Source organism: Mesoplodon densirostris, chromosome 17 (assembly GCF_025265405.1).
Source record: "Mesoplodon densirostris isolate mMesDen1 chromosome 17, mMesDen1 primary haplotype, whole genome shotgun sequence".
NCBI lineage: Eukaryota > Metazoa > Chordata > Mammalia > Artiodactyla > Ziphiidae > Mesoplodon > Mesoplodon densirostris.
Genome location: NC_082677.1, coordinates 26,068,750 through 26,088,062, shown reverse-complemented (window position 1 = coordinate 26,088,062; position 19,313 = coordinate 26,068,750). Strand labels below are relative to the sequence as shown.

Sequence of the window (19,313 nt, the reverse complement as noted above, 5' to 3'; positions counted from 1 at the left end):
CCCAAAAGGGTGCTAGCTGATGAACCTTGAGCTAAAATTTCCATTGTGTAGCTACATTGCAGTAAACCCTCGGACCAGAACCCCTTGGTTGTTCAACCTTCCCAGCAGGGAGATTTCCTACAGGCAGCCACTGCAGGCTGATACACCAGGTCCAGTGGCAAGAAGGTTTTGAGGGGAATATTCATGCAAACGCTTCTGTAGAAGTTTAAATAAGGAGCTGATTGCTAGAGTTATCTTGGCTTCCTGTCTCCTTTCCTGAATCTTCAGAGGTCATACTGTGTACTTGGTAGAAACATTCATCTGGAAAATTGCCTAGAGCCAGATTAAATATAACATCACTGTTTTTAACTTCTATCTCACATGATATACTTGTCTTTATCTTCATATCTTGTTGCATTTTGAAGGCCATACCTGTCTCTATGCTCAGCTCTGAAAGGTAGAAAAAAAATCGTGCTAAAAATACTCAAAAAGCTTGGCATGGATTAAAAATAAGCCTTTCACTAAAACTCACTCCACTATCTTACCTCTCCTTTCAGCTCTAGGTCACTTGTGCCCCGACACATTCTTTTGGGGAAAGGTATTCTTTCCCCAGTGTGGCCAGTTAGTCTCTTTGCTTTCTATCCAAGACCTCCTGTTTGGGGAAGATCTGGAAGCTTCAGACCCATGTTGATAGCTCAGTTGGAAAAGGAACATAAGCCACACAAATAAAGTCTAACATTGGAAATAATCAGATCAGTCAGGCAAATTAATAAGTACATAAGATCACATCCCAAAAGAAAAGAGTGCAGGCTTATACAACAAAAGCTGCTAGAGAGAATGGATTTTAAAGGGAAATGAAAACTAAAGAGCCATCCCTGACTTTGGAGTCTTAAAAGGTATTGATGTTCTTCTCTGCTCTTAGGTGTCCTGGCGTTTGGGAGGTAGCCATTCTCTGAACCTCACAGCAAAGTGTGGACTGGTAAGAGGGTTTTTTTATAGTAAAATAAAATATTTTTATAATAAAAAATAATAAAACACAAGAGACAACACTTTTTCAAACCACATTTTAATCATTTATTAAAAGGGGAAGAATACAGCATTTAAGGAGCCAGTCCTATCAACGAAGACTTCTGAACATCATAAGAAAATAGACTAAGACCGGATGATAAAGCCATTCAAAAGCACAGAAGCACACACACCTGCAAGGTTTTCAAATTGCACTGATTTACTACATACTTTCAATTTTTTTCACATTTCTTCCTCGAAAAAAAATTAAAATTTTATTTTCTTACAAGTTTCAGGCTTAAAGATAAAAATTGCATGAAGCCATTGATATGACTTAATACAAGTCTAACGTATGCTCTAAGGGCTTTATTACAGAACCAGATAGGCTATCATTTTATCATGGCCGTTTGCTTTTCTTATGGTCTTAGAGTCGTGAAAGTAAAAGTTCATGATGAAACAAAAGAAAATTAGTTTTGTTTATCTTATATCTGTTCCAATAAAAACTGGTTAATTTTTTTTTTTTTAAGTAGGAGTTTGGGGGAGGTGTGAGAGGAATTGATTGGTAAGTCTGCTTCTAATCTTCTGAGCTGCCTTTGGATGAAGTTATGAGGTAAGAGTCTTCTACTGACTCTTATGAAGGTCAAAAGAGAAAAGAAAAACCCAAGTGCCTCCTCTGCAGATCCATCTGGGACTGATTAGATAATTTAATGCCTAAAAGGACTTTTCTCCAGAAAACTCAGAGCATTCCACAGATAGAATACAAGCACACTGAATTTACTTATCTGATACATACAAAACATCGTTCCACATGCTAGTAAGAAAAACAAAGTTGGAGATTTGGACCCCCAAGGAGCTTCAGATATTAATCTGCCTAATTAAGCCCCAGATTTCTTTCAGGTGTGGAAGAATTAACCAAGCTATATGGAGGGGAACTGGTCCTTGAGCCCTCTCTTTTGTACAAAGAATCCCCAAAGCCATACAGAGTTCTCTTTAAGTTCCTTAATTTCCAGATGTCACCTCACCGAAGGCTTCCTTGGAACCATGATGCCCCGAGACCTCTGACAACCCACCTACTCTGAAATGACCTTATTTCAGTTGAGAAATGCATCCTAGGAAGCAGGTGGCTTCCAAGAAAACTCATCCAATCAGGGCAATGTCCTAAGTCTCTAGTGTGGTAGAACTCTGCTCCCAAACATTACAACTAAGCAGATACACTTTTTTTTTTTTCCTGTATGTGGGCCTCTCACTGTTGTGGCCTCTCCGGTTGCGGAGCACAGGCTCCGGAAGCGCAGGCTCAGCAGCCATGGCTCACGGGCCCAGCCGCTCCGCGGCATGTGGGATCTTCCCGGACCGGGGCATGAACCCGTGTCCCCTGCATCGGCGGGCGGACTCTCAACCACTGCGCCACCAGGGAAGCCCCAGATACACTTTTGAATCCTGAGCCCCACCCTGCCTCCTCATCCCTCACTCCCCCACAGATACCTAAATAAATGGAGAAGACCATTTTTTGTCAACAAAAATTTTATTTCTCTCCACCCTAACACATAAAAGTTTACTGGGGTATTTGTTGGAAGACAAGATCATAATTCAGAAGGTAACCATCATTATAGACAAAAAGTTTCTGCTCAGAAGGATGATAGTTAATACTCTGCAGGTTTTCCTTCATCTTCTGCATTACAATGTTAAGTTTACCCTCTTTCCCTGTGTTTGTGTCATAGTAGTAGAAAATCTCTTCTGTTCTGGTGTTCAGAGTACGGGTGGCATACAGAACCCCACACACCATGAATGTGTTAGTAACAGATGGTTTATACTGCTTGGTATGCCAAGTGTTTAGCACCTCAAGTGTGGTGTCGTTGAGTTTGCTAATCACCATGTTACCAGTGCTGGCTTCAGTTGCATAAGTCACCCACAATCCATTCTCATCCACAGCCAAGTCAATATCTTGCCAACCAACATTAGCATAAGAAAAGCGGTTATCATAGGCAGCATCAGGGAGAGTTCGAGTCAAATCAACTGTGGCGGTGATCAGGTTAACTTTGGCAATGTTCCGGGTGCTGTACCAGTTGACATACATGTTACTATTGTAAACCACTGCACCACCACCTTGGCCATACCTTATCCTGTTCTCTCGGATATATGTGTACAACAGCAGATCATCCAGTGTATTGTAGAGTCTGTAATACTGCAAAAGTCTCCCATCAGTATCCAAAGGTGCCACCCAGTACAGCCCTTTGCCTGGTTGCTGAGGAGAGTAATCCAGACCCCAGGCGCCGTACTTATAGCCAGACCCTCTCCAGTTGAGCTGAACTACAAACGGCTTGCTGATGTTCACCACACCGCCGTGAGCACAGGTCCCTAGAGGAACAAGCAAATAAAAGGGCATTCTTAGAGAAAAGGAATGACAAGATACAAACAGTTTAATATCCTAAGAACCAAAGGAATCCATAAACATTTTTCTTGTCAACGTTCAATGACAACCGTGGTCCTGATGGAGAAGAGGCAAAACCTACTCTTGGTTTCTGTCTCAATGCAAACCCGCTGTCAGTTCTAGAGAGCACTACCTTCTATTTACATGAATGAGCTTTCAATCTGGAAAATGGGGATAATGAAACTCCCAAGAGCCATATTAAAAAGCGTTGAGGGCCCAGAAAGTTGAAAGGAGGACTTGGTGAATTTAATATATTTTCTTCTATGAGAAAGCGTTTTGCCAATATTATTTCCTTTTTCTTATAGAGAAATCAAGAAAGGAAGATCACATGAGAATGCTACCCTATTTTCACAAAGCCAGAAGTTGCTATTCACCAGGGTCAGGGAGAATTGGGATAAAGGAGAAGTCTGTCCTAGGCAAGTCTTTCTTCCCTTCACCCTCTACCCTTCCCTGGGACCCTAAGGGCATATCCACACCAGGTACCAATGATGCCCCAAGCTACTCTCAAAAGAGGAAGTTTGTACTATGGCATTTTAAAAGATACAGAAAGATGGTCCCCTAATGGACCTCTAAGAGGTCCTCTAATGGTCCTCTAATGCTGGGATTTCAGCCTTGAGAAGCCATGGAAGTTATTATAGGGCAACATTGCCTGCTCTGTGCCCAAAGCATAGCCGATCACATAGATCACTTGGTGACCCATCTCACTGCACAGTTACAAGGTGGGCCTTGTTGTTCATAAGCCATAGTCTACTGTGCCACAGAATGACAGGCAAGCACTTCGTCATTCCCATTCTGTTGCTGTCATTGTCACAATGTGTACAATCAAGTGGGACCAGACTCACCGGTCCTTGAATCTACATTCCCTGTAACACTTGGGTGCATAACTCAGTCTGGGCAATTTGGCCCTTTGCAGAGCCCTCCCTCTGAAATGCCTGCCAACCCAGACCGTTTATGAGCTATAAAAAATAAAATAAGATTCCTCCAGTATTTTTACAATAGCCATCTAAAGATTTAAACACACATTTTCTGGAATCTTAACAAATACCCTTAAAAAACTGGTCATAAATTTTATTGGAATTACAGAGAAAAGTCAACTTCAGATACATTTGAGATCATTTTCCCTCATCTTTTAAATGCTTGGAGGGAATCAGGGAGCCATGGAGAGTGTGTGAGGTGGGCTTGGGCCAGAAGCAGAGCTCCAAAGAATTGCCCAAGATTAACTTAGTGGGGAAGCAAGGGGGTGCAAAGCATTTGCCTCTGAGTCCCTGTCTCTGACACATATGGAAAGACCCATTCCTTTCCTTGCTAAATGCCTCCCCTTTCTCCCCTCCTCATTCAAGGACTGTTCAGAGATGAAACCATTACTAGAAATCCTGCTTTTATTTTTCCAATCTGTTGGGGCTTTTTGGTCCTGGAATTAAATATGTGCTCCTTAAATGCTCTCATAAATCCGCAGTTGGTGGGAAAGCCAGCCAGCCATATAACAGGTAGAGAAATGAAACCACTCTGTACCCAACCTCAAATAATTTTGCATATCATTAAGCAGAACACAGTCACGGGTTTATTTTAATAATGCATGCGCCATTTCATAAATAAAAAAGCAACGTGTGTTCAGCCAAGAGACTGCTCTCCACTAAAGAAATAATAAATAAAATTATAAATTATTATTTCCTCTTCTAAAAGTGATCTCTCAGATGAATGCTTGTTTGCTTTTGTTTATGAAACAATGCATGAATTATTAAAATAAAGTTAGCGGTGTGTTCAGCTTAATGATAACAAAAACTGTTTGAGTTTCCATATGTTACAAACTGGATTTTCTAGTTAAAATACCTTCCCGAGAACTTATTTATTCAACTACATTTCACTCTGAGGAAATAAAAGAAAGTCACTTTTTCCTTGCAGGTTAGAAGACTTAGGCATTATTTGCTTAATTGAATCTTGCCCTCCTTGAAAGGAAAGATTCCAAACCAACAGCAACAAATTATTTAAGGAAAACTTACGATGCCTATAACACATTCAAGCATTTTATCGTGGGATTAAAGAAAATAAACTATTCTGTCCTAGATGTGGAAATCCTTAGATATGAAGGAACCAAAATAAACTTCTCTTAAAAATCACTACTACTACTACTATTACTAATGTCTCATCATTTCACAAGTTGACCAGGTGATTAAAATTGTACCTGGTATAAATATTAAAACTGTATGTCATTTAAATCTCTTTTCCTCACCCCACAGCAACTCTAAACATCTCCTGTCCTTTTTGTTATCCTCTCTTTATCCTCTGTCTCCTTTAGACCATTTTTAGAGCCCTGGCTCTCATCAAAGGAAGTGGAAATAAGAAGAAAACTAAGTATTCTTGTCCATGCTACAGATGTGGCTACAGCAGTGACAAGCTGCTGACAAGGCTATGGCGGGTTTCCTCGACTCCTGGCGACAAACCGTCTTAGAAATATGAGTGAAACTGACAACCAGCCCAGTGCCCACTGCTCATCTAGATCAAGCATCAAGCACCCCATCCGCCCACCCCTTTTACACCGAGCTTCTCCCTGCCCTTTCTAATCTGTACCCCTTCCCAGCCTGCATTTCAAGGTCTTAGAGATACTCCATGCCTTTCTTTCTCTATGCCAACTTTATCCTATCACTGGAACAACAACCCACTGCCCAACCCTGACCTGAGAATTATGAAAAACCAACGAATCCTTTTGCATTTCCTGATGGAAGAGAACACACCACAGAAATGAGAACGAAGGTACCCTTTCAGCTACTCCACAAGCAAAAAAGCCAAGCTAATTTGGTGTTAATCAGGTTGGTGAATTATTGCAACTTTCTTGTCACTCTAGGAATCACAGGTGCACCTCTCTCTCCATTAGAGAATCTGTGGAGGGCATGCTGGTACAGTGAAAACATTGCCAGATTCCAATTCAAATCCTGACTCCAGCACTTATGAGCTGCATATCCTTGAGCAAGTTACCTAACCTTCTGAGCCTCAGTTTCCTACGTTAAAGGGAAAATAATAATACCTACTCTGCAGAATTGTGAGGAAGAGTAGACAGAAGACATATACATTTGACTCAATAAATGATAACAGTCAGCATTACAATCACATCCATGTTTCAACTGAAGGTTTACAGGACTGTTTCCCCTCCAAGACAGTGGTTTCTGGAGGTTTCTGTACCTACCCTGATAACCTGAGTGCCCAGAACAGGACCAGCCACCCAGTGACACCAAATTATGTTTGTGGAAATAAAAACTGATTAAATCCCCCAAACTCACCTTACCCTTATTTATAAAACACTAACTCTTTACCCTGGTACATAACTGAAAGTTTCCAAGAGCCTGGTATTCACTCCACTGAACATAATGCAGGAAACATTCTACACCCGATAGCCTTGGTTGGCAATCTCTTCTTTGTCATGCAATTTATTAGATATTGCCATGGTATTCTGAAAATATCCTGGGAGGCCACATGGTGAGATTTTAAAATACTCTAACTTGGCTTTTTTAAAGTCTCATGGCTAGTAGCACTTTTTTTTAAAGCTAAAAATTATATACCAGCAGAGGAAACTTAATCTTGGATCCATCAATGCCCTCTCTCACCTGGGCAAGTGAACTTTGTCTGAGCAAAGACGATAATACAATTAAAATGGTTATAATCATAAAATGATTAAGATGAAATTGACAAAATGGATATATGTTACCTAACACTCTGCTCCTCTCTAGGCATGGAATTTTGGCCGGTCACCCTACATCTTTCGTGGACCATTTACTGTGCACCTATTATGTGCCAGCACAGATCCTTGCATCTGTGAGCACAACAGTGGTGACCCCTGGACATTCACATCCCATTTTTCCTATCTGCAGTCCTTTAGATTCAAGGGGAGAACAGAGAGAAACTGAAGTCAGTTGTTTTCAGGAAAAACAGTTAATGAGCACAAGGCCAGTTATTTTAGATTAGAAAGTTCTATGAAATGAAGCAGAAAAGGATGCCATTTGCAGCATAAGCCATCTATAAAGCACGTTTTATCGAACCCTAATGCTATGTACTGGCTCTCAGATCAAGCTGACCGCTGGGGTAGTGAACTGCAGCTGCCCAGAGGGCCCAAGAGAGCACAGAATTACTTTATAGCTGAAACTTGCATAGAGTGTTTTTTGTTCCACGCAACTCTGCAGTGAAAAAAAGCAGACAGGCCAGATTTTAAAGTCCCATAATAGTGAGTAACTTTAATTAAAGTCTCCACAGGCTCACAACTTTGTGGTGCCTGGGGATTTTCCAATTCTGCATTATCAACCAATCCAAACAGAAAGAGAGCAAGTGAAAGAAATTGATTTCAAAACAGGACAAAAAGTCAGTTTAATATAAACATCATAAATATAATAGGAACAGAGCTGGAGGAGGGCCAAGTGGCTTGGCAGGGATCCAGCTACAGCCAAGGTTGTGGGAAAGTGAGAGGAAATCTGCATCCAATTTGTTTAAACAACACAGCTGGGCTGGGCTGGTTCACAAAAGTCTAAGTGTGAGGATGTGGGGGAAAGTTCTAGGAAAAAAAAAAAAGCTAACAAAAATAAGAAAACAGACTCACTGTTTTCTTCCTTAGATACTAAGCCGTGTACTTTCTCCCCCACCACCGGCCTTGAGTTACTGACGCCTAACCCTCGAGGTCCTGAGATGACAGGGAGCAAGGGGCCTTGCACTTCGGCCTCAGCCCTGTCACCAGCTGCCTGTGTGGCCTCAGGAAAAGCAGCATCCTCACCACTAAGTCCCCTCCTCTGAGACATGACAGCCCTGAATGTTCTTTCCTGCTCTAAAATGTCCTCATTCCAAGGGACGCATAGAAAACTGTGGCAGAAAAAGCTATTTCATGAGGACAATGTGCTGAGGTTTCAAAAGAGAGAGAAAGAAAAAAGGACGGGAGGGATAGAGAAAGGAAAGAAAGACTTGCTCAGGTAGTATCCGGAGTGGTCGCTGCTTGACTCCTGTCCTCAGGGAGCCCTCCATGGCCCCGCAGAATGAGGTCTCATTTCCAATGACAACATTGTCACCTTTGATCCCAGACCACATTTAGCCAGGTTTGTTACAGAGGACAGAGCATGGCCTTTGTCCCAAACCTCCTCTGCATGTCATACTGTGACAGATTCCCAACTGCAGGAGGAGGGAAGGTAGGGCTCTGAACAACACCAAGAGTCTTATAACTGTGGCAATATTTAATTAAAGCCTTAAAGAAACCAGCGACACTGACAAGGATCCAGAAACGCACGGCCCAAAAGGAAGCAGGTTGTGACAATAGGAATGAATGAAAATAACAAGAGCTGTATGATTTGATGAACAGATACTGTCCCCATTCAGGCTGAGATGCTCAGGATGTGCAAAGACAGCTTCCCTATGACCTTGTCTCCAGGGCTGGACCCTGCAGCTTTAGTTCTCCTGGAGGGATGTGCCGGAACGCACACGGATCTAGCACTGCTTTTGTCTGCAGCCAGGTGTTCACTTCAATTATCCTCATTAACAACAAATACAATCGCCAGTGTATAAGTGCCGATCACAGAGCTCTGAGTTTCCCAACTTGTTTTATGAATCCTCACAGCAACGCTGCAAGGTAGGTATTACTGTTCTCCCGTTTTACCAAGGAGGAGATTAAGAACCTTTCTGCTGTGGCTACATAGTTGGAAAGTTCAGGCCTTTGGGATCACAATGCCATGCCCATGACCCCTACACTCCACCGGCCCATTCAAGGAGGTATTTATGGGCACCCACCTCTATGCTACACTTAACCCCCTCCAAGGATGATTCCTTAGAGAGAGACACGCCACTTTTGCCCTGCAAGAACTCACAGTCCAGGGCCTCCCTGGTGGCGCAGTGGTTAAGAGTCCACCTGCCGATGCAGGGGATACGGGTTCGTGCCCCGGTCTGGGAGGATCCCATATGCCGCGGAGCGGCTGGGCCCGTGAGCCATGGCCGCTGGGCCTGCGCATCCGGAGCCTGTGCTCCGCAACGGGAGAGACCACAACAGTGAGAGGCCCGCATACCGCAAAAAGAAAAGAAAAAGAAAAAAAAAAAAAAAAGAACTCACAGTCCAGGAGGGACAGCAGGACACACCCTCACGTACTGGACATGTGGAGCCATCCGTTAAATCCTCACGGAATCCTGGGATGCACTCCACAGCATGTGCATTTAAGGAAAGCAGGAAGGAGAAATAAAGAGGTGGACGGAAGGAGGGAAGGAAGGAAAGAGAGATGGAGGATTCAAGGCGTAACCCAGCTCATCACATAAATGAGCCAATCAGCCCTTACAATCCACAGGACAGCCTGGAGGGGAAGCCACACAGATTGCAGAGGCTTTCACCCCACCCCTGATAACCAGACAATCACTGTAGAGACATTTCTTCTGTTAGTAAATGCAAAGAGGTTATGCGTAACTTGTTTAATTTTGTTTTAAATCAACTCATGTCTGTGCTTTTCCTCTGTGCGCCCCAGGACATGACAGTATGTAGAGCTCTGGTAGGTGAGATTTAAAAGCAGGGAAGAGTAAACTCAGAGCCGCAAAAGTCCCATCCTTCCTTCACCTCCACAATCCCAGAGCCCTTCCCCACCCAACCCTTAGCTCCTAACGGGGCCTGGTAAAAATGGGACCCCCTTACCTGGTGCAGGGAGAGGGGGTAGGGGAGGAAGTTTTTCGACTTTAGAGTCCTCACATTCCTTGAGTTTTTCCTTCAGAGCCTGGATTTGTCGGCGAATGGCAAGGACATTGTTTTTGTCTAGCGTCTCAAGCTTCTCCACCAAGAGAGTCATATTCCTTATCTAAGGAAATCAAAATTCAGAGTGACTTCATATTATTGCGCAGTTTCCTTCATAAACATTCCAGGGCTGAATATGTCACTTAGGGAAATATTGCCAGAGAATACACTTGAGATTCTTCTGACTGGTTTCATTTGGACGAATACATTTCATGGTTTAGCGTGAATGCCTGTCAGATTGCAGGCCGATGTGTGTGACAAGAAGAAAATGGCAAAGATTTTAACAGCTTTAATAACAGAGAACAGGCTCCGTCTAAGTATCCACAAGTGTCCATTAAAGTTCATCTCTAATAACCTTCCCCTATAAACTCGTGTTTACTCATGTCGTACTATAATTAAGTTTCTAATGAATGGTGAGGGCCAGAGAAAACCTAAATTCTAAAATACAGAACTGGAATTCTCAATGATTGCCCATGTCATGACTGCACCAGTAAATTCTCGTTGATATAAATTACCCAAGCAAAAAATCAACAAACAATAAATGCTGGAGAGGGTGTGGAGAAAAGGGAACCCTCTTGCACTGTTGGTGGGAATGTAAATGGATACAGCCACTATGGAGAACAGTATGGAGGTTCCTTAAAAGCTAAAAATAGAACTACCGTACAACCCAGCAATCCCACTACTGGGGATATACCCTGAGAAAACAATAACTCAAAAAAGAGTCATGTACCACAATGTTCATTGCAGCTCTATTTACAATAGCCAGGACATGGAAGCTACCTAATGTCCATTGACAGATGAATGGATAAAGAAGATGTGGCACATATATACAATGGAATATTACTCAGCCATAAAAAGAAATGAAATTGAGTTACTTGTAGTGAGGTGGATGGACCTAGAGTCTGTCATACAGAGTGAAGTAAGTCAGAAAGAGAAAAACAAATACTGTATGCTAACACATATATATGGAATCTTAAAAAAAAAAAAAAAAAAAAAAGGTTCTTAAGAACCTAGGGGCCAGACAGGAATAAAGACACAGCCATAGAGAATGGACTTGAGGACACGGGGAGGGAGAAGGGTAAGCTGGGACGAAGTGAGAGAGTGTCATGGACATATATACACTACCAAATGTAATTTAGATAGTTAGTGGGAAGCAGACGTATAGCACAGGGAGATCGGCTCGGTGCTTTGTGACCACCTAGAGGGGTGGGATAGGGAGGGTGGGAGGGAGACACAAGAGGGAGGAGATATGGGGATATATGTATATGTATAGCTGATTCACTTTGTTATAAGGCAGAAAGTAACACACCATTGTAAAGGAATTACACTCCAATAAAGATGTTAAAAAAAATAAATAAATAAATTACCCAAGCATAACATCAATGGGATAGTCTTTATCCACAGAGCTTAAAAGGCTTCACAAAAACATCCTCACAAGAAACTCCTGTAAAAAGGCTTGCGGAGTATGTGGAGAAGCATTCCAAGAGGGATCAGGACTGTGTGATCATTCAAAAGGAGAAACAGACCTAGCAAATCCAAAATTGTGGTCTTCTAGTCCCATGAGGATAAATCCAGAACAGAGAAGACTCCTTGATCTAGCTTGGCCATGGAGTTGTTCACACTTATGTCATCTCCTTTCTAGAGACACTGAAAGGCCATTTGGTTCTGGGGCAGGACTCTGACCATTAGACAACACCTACTTCTCAATCAGCATGTTCCCAACGTGTGTAATTTACTGTTCAAAGCCAGGCGGCCATCCAAAACAGAACATGGGCCTTGCCAGGCGGTCATGAGAGAGTACAGCATTAGACGTCAGAAGAGGGACTCCGATCCTCTTCCTGGCACTTGCTCAGTGAAGAGACATTATTAATGCACAAGAAGTGATTTCATTCCTTACCTCCACTTCCAGCTGGTCAAGAATCACTGAGCTTCCAACAAAACCGACCTTCAGCTCTTTGATCAGTTTCTCCATCTCCTTCACTTCTAACTTGACCAGCTCAAAGTCCAGTTCATTGTAAGGAAAGGTATCTTTTTCCATGATCTCTATTCGGATGGTTAGGTTTGAGAGTTTCTTTTCATACACGCTGATTAATTGCTCATACTCCTTCACCTAGAAGGGAATCAAACAGCTCAAGTCAGTTTTCAGAGTGATGTCATACAGCTTTCCTCCACTAACCAAGTCCTCGGGGACTATTTGATTGCCTTCAATCTTTTTTAAGTAAAAAAATGGATCAAAAATATATTTACCTAAATATTTTTTAAAATCTATCCAAATACAAAGAATTTATTCTTACAGTTGGGGAGAGGGTGGATTTTGCACTTGCCTAGACTAAAAATAATTGTGCTTCAGAGTCATCATTCACAAGTACATTTTAATCTCCATTTTAATGTTTGAAGATACTAGCACCCCAAACTAAACTCGTTTGAATCAGTCTTTTGCCCGCCCTCCTCTGCTTAGTACACATGCTCTAAATCAGGGTTTCCCAACCTCAGCACTATTAACATTTGGGAATAGATTGTTCTTTCTTGTGGGGGGCTTTTTTTGTGTATTATAGGATGTTTAGCAGCATCCCTGGCCTCTAGATGCCAATAGCACCTACCCACCCCCCAGCTGTGACAACCAAGAATGCCCCAGACATTGCTAAATATCCCCCAGGGGCAAAATCACCACCACCACCCTCTTCCCTCCATTTAGAAACAACGCGCTAAATCTAAGTATTTTCTAGAAGAGGGAGAAATGCTCTGAGAAGAATTCCTTCGTTGATCACCAAATGCAATGAGTTTTGAGCCCCTCTGCCTTCTACAGAGTGACATAAAGACTCAACTTACAAATTATGGTTTTCTCCAGATATATGCCTAGGTGTGGGATTGCTGGATCATATGGTAGCTTTACTTTTAGTTTTTAAAGAAACCTACATACTGTTCTCCATAGTGTCTGTACCAATTTACATTCCCACCAACAGTGCAAGAGGGTTCCCTTTTCTCCACACCCTCTCTAGCATTTAGTATTTGTAGACTTTTTAATGATGGTCATTCTGACCGGTGTGAGGTATTGTAGCTTTGATTTGCATTTCACTAATAATTAGCAATGTTGAGCATCTTTTCATGTGCTTTTTGGCCATCTGATGTCTTCTCTGGTGAAATGTCTATTTAGTAACTAACAAGAACATACTGTATAGCACAGGGAACTATACTCAGTATTTTGAAATAACCTATAAGGGAAAAGAATCTTAAAAAAATACATAGATATATATGTGTATAACTGAATCACTTTGCTGTACACCTGAAACTAACACAACATTGTAAATCAACTATACTTCAATTAAAATAAAAGATCCAACTTACTCCACAATATGTGAGGGTATGTGCAACTGTAAAGTGCACATTTCATTAAGTGCACCCACATATTTATTCCAAGTTTATTCCAAGAACTGATTATTGCAATCAGACCTTTAAATTACACATTTGTTGCATATTTTTGAATGTCTGATCATTAAGTTAAAATACTTCCAAAAATTCCCATGGTGGTTAATGTATAATTGGAATCTCCAAATGGATATTTCAATAAACACAGTTGGTTGTTCTTTCTGTATCTGATCTCTAAAAGAAATGCCATGGCTTTTTTAAGGACCTGCTCATTAAAAGTTGCTGGTTTTATATTCTTTTTAAAAATTTGAAGAGAAGTAATACTTTTCCCCCAAACTTCACTAATGTCAAGAAGCTGATCCACAGGGCCTGGATGAATTCAGAGCCAGATGTCAGCCTCTAATCTTTCTAATACCAAAAGCAGCCCTAACTTCTGTCCTTTTAGCCCTTCCACTTAACCCCACTGTGCAAATTAGACACATAGGCCACGAATTTAAAGGGCTAGGGTTTCAGGCAAAGAGGATTTTAATGAAAGTTGAAAACGCAGCCCTTGGCACTGCTCGTGTATCTCCTTCGGCAACTGATTCTCATTGTCAACAGATGAGGCTTATAAGGCTGGTGACATTTTGGTGGATAAGGAGGTTAAAAAAAAATATATATATATATATATATATATATATATATATATATATATATATATATATATATATATACCTAGCAAGTCCCACTCAAAAGTACAAACACATATATAAGGTAGCCAGGTTTCAATTTCTCCAAAAATCAGGCATAAAACATTGGCTGTGAGAAAAATAATAATAATAATAATGAAGTGCCAACCCATGGCAGAAATGGAAGTTTGTGAAATGAATATTCTTGGCATTTGGCCTTGCCAGTTCTTGGAACAAATGAAACACCCTCAGCTTTCCTGGAACATTTTGGTGGCATATCACAGCTGTTGTTCTATAAAAAATGAGTGGTTCGACTGTCATTTCTGCTAAATAAAATGTGGCTCTGGGCCTCCCTGGTGGCGCAAGTGGTTGAGAGTCCGCCTGCCGATGCAGGGGATACGGGTTCGTGCCCCGGTCTGGGAGGATCCCATATGCCGCGGAGCGGCTGGGCCCGTGGGCCATGGCCGCTGAGCCTGCGCGTCCGGAGCCTGCGCGTCCGGAGCCTGTGCTCCGCATCGGGGGAGGCCACAACAGTGAGAGGCCCGCATACCGCAAAAAAAAAAAAAAAATGTGGCTCTCCCAGATTCTCACTGCAAACCTCAGAGAATGTATGGTGAGCCTCCTCTGGTTCTGCCCCAAAGTAAAGGGTCTCTACAGATCTGTTTGGGGAAAATCTTGAGGTTCCTTCAAGAACTGGACTTGACTGGAATGTCAAGAATAGCTCCGGGATGTTCAGGAAAATTGGAATCGTCCATGGAGTTACAGAAGGCAGAAGAGAATTTGAGAATGGGCCAGAAAGACGTCGTGGTGTGAATGTTACTAATTTAAATAGATTGTGAGTCTAAAGTCTTCACGTGTATGGATCTCTAGTATTGAGATGGAATGGACAATTCTGGAAACATCCCAACTCTCCCTGGGAGGTGCAGCCTCAGCAGAGGCGCCCAGTTTACCTGCGGATGTGTAGCAAGAATATGCATCCAGCCCTACAGGGACACTTCCCTGTGTCAACATTTTTAATGTAAAGCCCCCCATCACTACAAGTTTGAGCTTTAGACAACTCATCTACACTTGCCCTCAAACCCTCAGCCCTTCATTCAGAGCTCCCATTCTTCTGTTTGTTATGCATGTATAATGTCATTGATGGGTTCTAAGCATCAAAGTCTCTTTGGGGGGTTGTTGCTGTATACAGTCAATGTGGTCTTTTAATAGTTGAGGATGCAGCCCAGCTGGCTATTAAGCTAAAGAATTAGTTGGCTTGTGTTTCTGCCAGTTCCTCAAAACCTGTGATTGTCACCATAGCTAGATTAATTGAAATAAATAAAGGTACTTTGCCACATACTCTCATTTTAATATATTTTTTTAACAAGATTAATTGAGCTTGAATTGGCCATCAAGACATATGAAGCACTTTGCAGCTAGATCCACCTAAGCTCAAATCTGGCTTCAGTACTTCGTGGACAAATCACTTAATTTCTCTAAGCCTTCATTTCCTCCTATAAACCGGGGGTAATGGTATCAAGCTCACAAGATGATTGTAAACTCTAGAGATAATGTATATTAAGTGCCTGGTGTAATGGATGCCCTATAAATTACAGCAATTATTAGACAGTGATTTCAGCTTTTTTTCAATCTGACCCTTTAATTTATTATATTTCACTGCACAAAAAGTCGCTCAATAGATGTTGTTTGTTTATGGGTTGCCTAAATATCTCCCAGGCTGCCTCAACCCTCTCATGCATGAGGAACTATTAGCAAACGTGTCATACTAAATAATTTGCCCCAAAGACCATAACCCTCTAGAGAAAAAAAAAATCTGAGCCGCCTTCTGTGTTGTCTCCTTTCTAAGTACAGTCACACAGGGACATCTCATAACAACAGAAAAGTATAAAATGTTTTCAGCATCTTATGCAGAGGCTGTCCCTGTCCTCTCTGTGTCCTGACACATAATGAATCAATGTAAGACAGTCCAAATCCTTTTCTACTGGCCTGCCCAAACAGGCGTTCCCCCAGGTCTCCAGATAAATGGTGATTTCCAAGGCAACCTAGGGGCAGCTATAATAATTCATCTGGAAACTCAAAAGCCCTCAGCTGAAGAGATAATTTTGGATGGAAGGCATTACTGACCTGGTGCATCTCTTCTTAGAGGATGATAACCGCATGGCAGAGAGGAAAGATAATGATTGAAAGAGAATGATTCTGAAGACCCAGATTCCTGACCTGGCTTAACCAGTCAAAAGACCTTTACATTTATGTCTCTTTACCCTTATGAAGCTCAGTTTTTCCATCCCTACAATGGGGAAAAGAACACTGGTTTATGTGCCTTAAAGGGTTGCTTGAGAGTAGAACCGGAAGCGCGTTTAGAAAAGCACAAAGGGAAGCTATTACTGTTATTGTTGTTACCCTCACCTGTCACACCCCGAATCCATTATGCAAATCTCAGTGGGCAGGTCAATTCCTTTCTTAGGCCTCAATCATGAATTATTTTTAGAACCAGCTACTGACACTTTCAGAACTGAAAGTTTTTCCACCTACTCCATACTTCTTCCCTGACAATTATTAGCAAGGCAGATACCACCTGCCCCTCTTACAGGATTGGAATTAAATGTCCCAGACTCACAAACCTCTCCCTGGAGCAGCCTGGGGTTTCAAACTGCCTTTCACATCCCTGCCAGACAAGAAGACATGCAAATCAGTAGCTTCCACTATTTCAAAGCAAGTGACTCTAACTGAAAAGATCTTTACGTAGGATTTTCCTCCACTTGTTATGTTTTTATGCATAACTTCTTATCTGTACTTGATTATACTGGAATAAGACTATGAATATTAATGACTGGAATTTATAATTTAGTTCTGTGCCTTTTCTGCTGATTAATTCAAGGACATTTTATTTCTTAAGAAGCTAGGTTCCTGGAGTCATCAAACACATTTTCCTGGACACTCATTTAAACTTAGAATATTTATCTACCAATTCAGGTTGAAAGCAGGGGTTTAGCCTCATCAGAACTTTTGTCTTAAAAGAGAGCTAGGCTCGATGTTGAGGTAGCTGAGCTGAAATTTCTTGGGAAAACTTATTTTGAATCTTGCAGGGAAGCCAGAGCTCCTTGTAAATTAATGGAATGGTATTAAATAATGCATAATGTGATGATAGCCTAGCTTGGACTTCACCTGTACAGAAGATGGAAGCTCTTTTGGTTGATTTTTAACTTGGCTGAAAAGGTTAAAGGGGTCAAAACTGGAATGCCAAGTTCATTGCTCCAGCCAGCTCAGAGAAGGGCTAACCCCGTGAGATGACTTCCTCTGGCTGGAGAAAGCAGTAATCAGGGGGTCCAGTGGAGGTTTTTATCAAGGCTGAGCCACCTACTAGTCTCACTTCAAATTCCCAGGGAAGCCTTCAGTTTGGGGCTAATGCTGGATGCATCTGATGTAATGTCCCTGCTGAGACAATAGAGGCTAACCCCAAGAAAGAGAGAGAGGGAGAGAAGAAAGAGAGTGAATTGAGAAGAGAAAATAGGAGGAAGAGAGAGGAAAAGAGGGAGTAAGGAAGGAAGATGAGAGGGAGATTTGTGGGAGGGGAGGAGGAGAAGGAAGGGGAAAGACCAAAAGCAAGGGAAGACCAAAAAAAGTAAAAAACAAAAACAAAATAAGAAGGAAAAGGGAAAGAAAGGACTGAGGCAAGAGGAGAAATAGAAATGAAGGAAAGGAGGAATGGAATAGAATAGGCTGAAAAAAAATGCCAGGGCAGGAAGATAGAACATAAAGAGGACAGAGGAGAGGAAAGAAAAGAAGGCAAAGCTGGAGGAATGACCAAGAAGAAGACCAAAAGGAAGAAACCACAAAACCAAATACAGATTTCAGAGTTGAAATTTACAGGGAGAGCTCAGGCTTCTTTCCAGCTGCACACACACCATGATATTGAAGCGAGTTTATCCTGTGGCGTGATTCATCTCCATCCCATCTTCTTCCTGTGTTCTCACTCTTCCTGCTATAAAGAACTCCATAGGTTACTGTGAAATAAATGCTAAAGCTTCCATTAGATGCAAATGTGCTCTTTGATACAGTGAAGAAAGGCTGCTTATAAAGTCCTGAATAAAAAGTACTTTGTTTGTTCTTAACAAGATATTGTTGGAAGAGGAAAAAAGAATAACATACTTACTTTAGAAAGCTCTTTCTCGAACTTCTCAGTAATAGTTTGAGCTATGATTTCCAAGCGTTCTACTCTCTCCACAGGAAAGGTGGTGTCTGGAAGGATAACAGAGCACTGGCAGGTCCCATGGTCATCCGTGGAGCCGGTGAAATTGGAAAATGACTGTAAATAAAAATAAGTTCAACATCAGTAATAAGCCAGAAAATGAGCCTTTGGCAAGGGGAGTGACAGAAACTGGCTTGTCAAAAGAGTGCTCAGAGGCAAGCGAGTGGAGTTCAATACATAAATGAATAGAATCATAGAAACACCCCAAAGCTGCTGCCATGTCTCCCAAGTGTAGCTCAGTGTTCAGTCACCTCTCCACCTGTTAAGCAAACCATATCATTCTCCTTTCTGGAAGAGTCTTTAAGGAAACTACTACTGTCCCCATGTAAGGAAAAAGAAATAAAGAAGTGATGAGAGGACTTCCCTGGTGGTGCAGTGGTTAAGAATCTGCGTGCCAATGCAGGGGACAAGGGTTCGAGCCCTGGTCCAGGAAGCTCCCACATGCCGCAGAGCAAATAAGCCCGTGTGCCACAACTACTAAGCCTGTGCTCTGGAGCCTGCGAGCCACACTACTGAGCCCACACGCCACAACTACTGAAGCCCACATGCCTAGAGCCCGTGCTCCGCAACAAGAGAAGCCACCGCAATGAGAAGCCCACGCACCGCCACGAAGAGTAGTCCCCGCTCGCCACAACTAGAGAAAGCCTGCGCGCAGCAACGAAGACCCAACAGAGCCCCAAAATATAAATAAATAAATAAATAAATAAATTTATTTATTTATTTATTTATTTTAAAAAAGGAAGAAGACGTAATGAGAGTCCTAAGTTGGCAATTCTACCACTTACTGGACCTGAATTCTCTTTAAGTCTCTGTTTCCTGTCAAATAGAGATAACCTGCTTCACAGGGTTGTTCCCAAGAGGAACAAAGTAATGTAAACCAAGTCC

The 19,313-nt window shown here is 42.0% G+C and overlaps 1 protein-coding gene across 1 annotated transcript; it reads right to left on the bottom strand.

The window, feature by feature from the left end:
* Positions 1-2,536: 2,536 nt before the first annotated feature.
* On the bottom strand, positions 2,537-18,476 carry OLFM4 (olfactomedin 4). The gene is made up of 4 exons (XM_060080215.1): positions 18,333-18,476; positions 12,043-12,255; positions 10,050-10,209; positions 2,537-3,339 (listed from the first exon to the last, which is right to left on the bottom strand). The coding sequence occupies exons 2-4, from the start codon at positions 12,181-12,183 to the stop codon at positions 2,537-2,539; spliced, it is 1,104 nt and encodes a 367-aa protein (XP_059936198.1). The 5' UTR covers positions 12,184-12,255; positions 18,333-18,476.
* Between the last annotated feature and the right edge of the window lie 837 nt (positions 18,477-19,313).

What these genes read in the sequence shown, in the direction of transcription:
- OLFM4 (XM_060080215.1), bottom strand. Translation starts at nt 12,183, where the DNA reads ATGGAAAAAGATACCTTTCCTTACAATGAACTGGACTTTGAGCTGGTC. An exon ending in TTGACCAGCTGGAAGTGGAG is followed by an intron (nt 10,210 to 12,042) that starts GTAAGGAATGAA and finishes TGATTTCCTTAG; the next exon opens with ATAAGGAATATGACTCTCTT. An exon ending in ACCCCCTCTCCCTGCACCAG is followed by an intron (nt 3,340 to 10,049) that starts GTAAGGGGGTCC and finishes TTGTTCCTCTAG; the next exon opens with GGACCTGTGCTCACGGCGGT.